The sequence below is a fragment of the Aureococcus anophagefferens genome, assembly GCF_000186865.1.
Source record: "Aureococcus anophagefferens unplaced genomic scaffold AURANscaffold_10, whole genome shotgun sequence".
In the NCBI taxonomy this organism is placed as follows: Eukaryota; class Pelagophyceae; order Pelagomonadales; family Pelagomonadaceae; genus Aureococcus; species Aureococcus anophagefferens.
In genome coordinates, this window is record NW_008705570.1 from 873,197 (window position 1) to 879,196 (window position 6,000).

The following is a 6,000-nucleotide window of genomic DNA, read 5'->3' on the forward strand; positions in this document are numbered from 1 at the left end:
GCCGGGCGGCTGGCGCCGGAGAGCGAGCGGCGCTTCCCGGCGACGGCGAGGACGGCCGAGATCGAGCGGCGCCTGCACCGATTGTTGCAGTGCCTCTGCGCGCAGGACGCGGACCGCGTCGGCGACTTCGTGCTCCGGGCCGCCGTCGTCTTCGACGTCGCCGTGTCCGACGCCTTCGCCGCGCGGTGCCCGGACGAGGCGTCGCTCTGGGGCGGGCGTTTGGGTCTGGTCTGCTACGCGCGGAAGCGGTCCGCGAGCCCGCGCGCGCTCATCCTCGGCGGCGACGCGCTGCGCAAGGCGCTCGGCGGCCTCGCGGGCGCGGCGGCGCCCTGCACGGTGCGGCTCGCGCGCGTCGCGGCGCTCCTGCGCCACGTCGCGCGGACGGAGCGCGCGACGAAGGCGTGGCTCAACGACGTTCAGGACGAGGACGCGGCGTTCGCGCGGGCGCAGCTCCTGGGCCTCCAGGCGAACCTCACGGCCGAGGCCGCGGCGCGGCTCGCCAAGGGCGGCGACACCGGGCCGGAGACGGCCGACGAGCCGCCGGAGGGCGCGGGCGCGGCGGAGAAGCTCGCGCGGCGCGCGGCGATGCTCGAGGCCGCGCGCGACGCCGCGGTCACGGACGTGCGCCGCCACCTCAAGGCGCTGCTCGCGCCCCTGCGCGGCGCGATGGCCTCGGGCAAGGTCGACTGAGCGGGGGGGGTGCCTAAGCCGGAGCCGTGTGGCGCCGCCGGCGGCCTCGGACACTTCCTCGGACGCGTCATCGAGTCGCGGTGCCGCTGCGACGTTGACTCATTGAACTTGACGTTGACGTTCGTTGGCTTTTGCAAATTCGAAGACTCCGGGCTGCCCAACGATGGCGGAGATGATGCGCTCCTTCTCCTACCCGAAGAACTGCAGCGAGGACGACGTCGCCGCGCTGAAGCGCAAGTTCGACTTGGAGAACGCGGTGCCGAGCAAGAAGCCGCACGTCGACGAGGCCGCGGAGCCGGTCAAGAAGCTGCCCATCAGCGGCGAGGCCGAGGCCGCGGCGCAGAAGCAGGCCGAGGCCGAGGCCGCGGCGAAGAAGCAGGAGGCCGAGGCCGCGGCGAAGAAGCGGGAGGCCGAGGCCGCGGCCCTGCGCAAGGCCGCCGCCGCGGAGACGGCGGCGATGATGGCCACGGTCCGCGCGTGGGACGTCGCGTCGCTCAAGGCGTTCATCGCGGCGCTGCCGAAGGAGGAGTTCGACGCCAAGCAGGGCAAGAAGGCCGACATGGTCGAGACCGTTCAAAAGCAGATCTACCACGGCCTCCTCGGCCAGGCGACGACCCGGAGCTGGCGCGGCGGCTACGCGAGCGGCGCGGAGATCAAGCGCTACGTCCTCGACGCCTTCGCGCAGGCGTCGAAGGCGTCCGCGAGCGCGGCGAGCAAGAAGTCCATGGACCCGGCGACGCGCGCCTTGGAGTCGCGGCTCGCGCCCCTCGACAAGGCCCAGCTCGTCGACGTCGTCCTCAAGCTCGCGGCGAAGGACCGGGCCGCCGTCGAGGCGCTCCTGCCGTCCCAAGGCGACGTGGCGCCCGTGGTCGCGGATCTGGACCGCAAGGTCAAGGCCATCGCCAAGGCGCTGCCGAACTCGCGCTTCGGCTCGAACACGGACGCCTACGGCTACAAACGCGCGGCCTCCGCGAACGCGGAGGCGAAGAAGGCGTTCATGGACGCGATCGCCACGTACAAGAAAGCAAAGGCGTGGGCCACGGCGGCGGCCTTCGCGGAGCGCGCGCTGCCCGTCGCGCGGAACATGGTCCACTTCAACTCCGCGGACCACAACAAGGCCCGGACCGCCGTCGAGGACGCGCTCCTCAAGCTCCAGGCCGAGGCCAAGTCCCACCTCTAGGTCCGTGTTAAGCCGAGGTGGTGCCCGAGGAAGCCGACGGCCGCCGGCACGACCCTGTCCGCCGTCGGCTCCGCGTCCCGCACGAGGCCGTAGCGGTCGAAGTCGAGCACGGGGACGTTGAGCGCGCGCGCGAGCGGCAGGAGCGGGCCGAGGAACGTCTGCATGGCGTCGTTGACCGCCGGCGCGAGGTAGGACACGTGCGTCGGCGCGGCCGGGCCCTCGAGGAAGAGCGCCGCGCGCCGCGGCCACGGCCCGTCGACGTCGCCGCCGACGCGGACGACGCCGCGGCACCGCGCGACCTGCGGCTCGACGCGCGACAGCGGCACGGGCCCGTCGTTCGCGGACGCGACGGCGAGCCAGGGCGCGTCGTCGACGGGCTCCGCGAAGCCCGCGATGGCGACGCGCGCGGCCGCGCCGGGCAGCCGCATGGCCGTGCCCGCGCCCATGGAGTGGCCCAGGCACCCGACCGCGCCCGTCGCGCCGGCGTCTTCGCGCGCGTGGCGGAGCGCCGCGGCGACGATCGCCGACCGGTCGCTGCCGCCGCCGGGGTCGGGCGCGTAGGAGCCCGTGAGCGACTGGTCGAAGTCGGGCGACACGACGACGGCGCCCCGCGCCGCCAGCGCCTCGCCGTAGAGCGCGAGGTCGAAGCGGGACCTGTGTGGAATTCAACCACTGGTTTGGGTGGTCCTGACCAAACTTCAGAATTCTCTAGCTCGATCAAATCGAAGTTGATTCGGCTGATTTTTGGACGAATCGATTGCTCTCGTCGAGTTCTCGAAGCACAGCCGAAAACCTCGCGTCGAAACTTTCGCATACGATCACATTGAAGTCGGGTTGAAGATTTGAATTCCACACAGAGCGCGACCCGAGGAAGCCGTGCGCGAGCACGACCGCGGGGCGCGCCGCCGCCGCGCGGGACGGCGCCGCCGCGAAGACGCCCGCGCTCGGCGCCAGCGGGAACGACCAGCCGAGCGCGCCCGGGAGCGGCGCGCCGAGGAACGTGCGGAAGAGCTTGCCCACGGAGATGCGGTAGTCGTAGAGAGGCGCGTCGCCGGTGTCCGCCGCCGCGTCGCCGGGCAGCCACACGGCGGCGGGCACCGCGACGCCGCAGTCGAGGCGGAGCCGCGTCTCGTAGTAGCCCACGGGCGCCGCGCAGCGCCGCACGCGGCTGCTCGACGCCGCGGCGCCGCCGCCGCCGAGCGCGCGGCCGCTCAAGGCCGCGGCGCCGCCGCTGCCGAGCGCGGCGCGCCTCGTGAGCGCCGACGTCGAGGACGCGACGAGCCAGAGGCCCAAGCAGCTCGTGCGCGCCGCCATCTCTCAGCAGCTCGTCGGCGCTTTCAGCTGTTCGAGCTTGCGGCCATCGAGCACGAGCTCGAGCGCATCACGAGCGGCAACATCGGCTTTGCCACAAAATTGCCACTACAGACAAGCATGATGCCTACAAATTGCGCGATGTGCGCGCTCCTCTTTGTTTGCGTAGCCCCGCTGCACGCGTTCACGCGCGCGCCGACCCCGCTGCACGGCCGCGCGCCCACGGCCCTGCGCGCGTCGCCCGAGGAGGACGCCGCCGTCGCGTGTTGCAAGGTCAAGTCGCCGGCGGACGAGGCCACGGTGCGCGCCAACTTCCGCGCGCTCGCGGCCAAGAGCGGCGACGCCGCCGCGCTCGTCGTCGCGCGGAACTCGGGCCAGAGCATGCGCTGGGACGCGGCGCGCGTCGGCGCGGCCTTCGACGCGTGGACCGCGCGCTTCGACGGCGACGCGGCCCAGGCCGGCGACCTCGTCGGCAAGAACCCGGGCCTCCTCTACTGCCGGCCCGCGGGCAAGGACGGCATCGAGAACGCGCCCCTGGACCAGGCCGTCGCCATCGCGAACGCGATGGACTTCTTCCGCTTCGGCCGGTAAGATCCCCCCCGCTAGAGGAGGACGAGGTGGTCCGCGAGCGCGAGGCCGCCGCGGGGTTTCCCGCCGGGCTCGACGGGCGCGACGACGGACGGCGGGTCGCCGCCGCCGAGGTCCGCGGCCGGCGCGGCCGCCGGCGGCGCGGCGCCGAAGAGCGCCGCGGCCTGGAGCATGGTGGGCCCGAACAGATTCGCGGTGACGACGCCGACGACCTTCGTCGAGCAGGCGGCGATGAAGGACGACGTCGACGGGGCCGTCGCCGCCGAGTAGAGCGACGAGAAGAGCGACGCGGCGCCGGCCGTGGAGTCGTACTCCGCGGCCGAGTCGCGCGAGTCGTCGCCGCCGGGCCCGACGCGCGCGGCGCCCGCGGCCCAGTCCTCGTCCACGCTGCCCATGGTCGCGATGGCCTGGCTGAACTTGGCGAAGTTGTCGACGACGGAGCGCCGGGGCTTGCGGCGCCGCGCGTTCGGCGACGGCGCGCCCCCGTAGCACGCGAACGGCCGCGCGCGCGGCGGCGGCGCGGGCACGGCGACGCGCGACGACGCGTAGGTCGCCAGCGCCGCCTGCTCCAGCGTCGGCGGCTGCGCCGTGCGCACGGACGCCGCGTCCGTGTTGTTGAAGGAGATCTCGCTGATCGCGTCGGACGGCGCCGCGTCCGGCGCCTCGAGGATCGCGCGCGCGGCGGACGCCGCCGCGCCGGACCAGCCGCTGTCCGCGGCCGCCGAGTACTCGTCGCCGCGCCGGTCGACCGGGGCGCCGCGGTCGAAGGCCGGCGCGGGCGGCATCTTCGCGAGGCGCGTCGGCGACGCGCCCGGGCCCGACGCGCGCGCGCGCGCCGACAGGGACCGGCGCTTCGCGCGCCTCCGCGCCTCCCCCGCCTCCCCCGCCGCCGCCGCGGCCTCGTCCCGGAGCTCCCTCTCCGCCGCCGCCGCGAGGCGCTCGTGGGCCCGCTGCTGCGTGTGGCGCACGGGGCTCGCGGGCGCCGCGGCGCCGCGGCTCGCCGGCGGCGACTCGAGCAGCGGGCGGCCGCCCGGCGCGCGCGGCGCCGCGAGGCGGAGCGCGCGGTCGACGTCGTGGTCCCGCGCCTTGAGCGGGGCGATGGACCGCGACCGCACGCGCGGCAGCGTGGGCCCCCGGTGCGCGTCCAAATCGTCGTCCGCGCCGCGCCAGTCGTAGAGCGCCTTGACGTCCTTGGACGCGAGCGTCACGCGGCTCGCCTTGAGGTCCTTGACGGACGCGCCGGCGAGCACCTTGTTGACGTGGTAGGCGCCCCGGGCCGGCTGCTTGCCCGCGCGCATCTCGCGCGCGAGCTTCCGGTGGACCTTGGCAGGCAAAAAAATGTTCAAAACGACTTCAATATGCATGTACTCGCGCGGTTTCGACATAACTTTTTCGCTGTCTGTCAAGAACTCGCCGAGAGAAAACGATCCGTCCAAAAAACAGCCAAAACGGCTTCGATTTGACCGAGGTAGAGAGGTTTGAAGTTTTGCTGGACCGGTCCGTTCCGCCGGTCGTTTCCGGCACGGCGGTGGACCTTGCGCGCCTCGACGTGCTTCTCGCGCTTCCGGAGCCGCCGCGCGCGGATCTTCAGCGTGTCCTCGCGCCAGGCGCCGAAGACGAGCTTGATGACGCTGTCGGGCTGCTCGAAGAACTCCGCCTCCTCCGCGGACATGGCCCCGTACGCCGCGAAGCCCTCGTTCTCCGGCGTCGCCATGCGGTGGCTCGACGCGGCGAAGTTGCGCTGCTCCACGGCCGCACTGCGCCAGGCCCGCAGGAAGTCCTTGAGCGTGTCGTAGTCCTCGTCGCCGAGCGGCTTCAGGTAGTCGCCGAGGTCCTCGACGAGCGGCTTGCCGTAGTCGCCCGGCCCGTGTCCTTTCGGCATGACGAAGCCCAGGCGCCCCGCGGGGACGCCGGCCTGCTTCGCGTGGCGCCGCGCCTCGCGCGCCTCCTCGACGGAGTCGTCGTCGCTGTCGCTGTCGCCGTTGAAGAGCTCGCGGTACGTCTTGATGACCTCGTTCATCTTCGCGACGCGGTTGAGCACCTGGGCGATTCAACGTGAGTGTTCCGCGCGCGCGCGCGTTCCGGGAAACGCATCCACGCGTCGAGATCGCTCCCGGGGATGATCGCTCGTCCAAGAATCAGCCGAAACGAGCGGAACGCGGCCGAGAAACCGGGAACGTCGCGCCCTTCGCGACGCGGTCGAGCACGGCCTTCTTCTGCTTCTCGGACTG

General features: G+C 73.1%; 1 protein-coding gene across 1 annotated transcript; it reads right to left on the reverse strand.

The window, feature by feature from the left end:
• Positions 1-3,783: 3,783 nt before the first annotated feature.
• Positions 3,784-5,789, reverse strand: AURANDRAFT_64479 (hypothetical protein; the record flags this gene model as incomplete). The annotated part of the gene is made up of 2 exons (XM_009039151.1): positions 3,784-5,091; positions 5,304-5,789. 2 exons carry the CDS (start codon positions 5,787-5,789, stop codon positions 3,784-3,786), a joined length of 1,794 nt encoding a protein of 597 aa, XP_009037399.1.
• Positions 5,790-6,000: the final 211 nt, after the last annotated feature.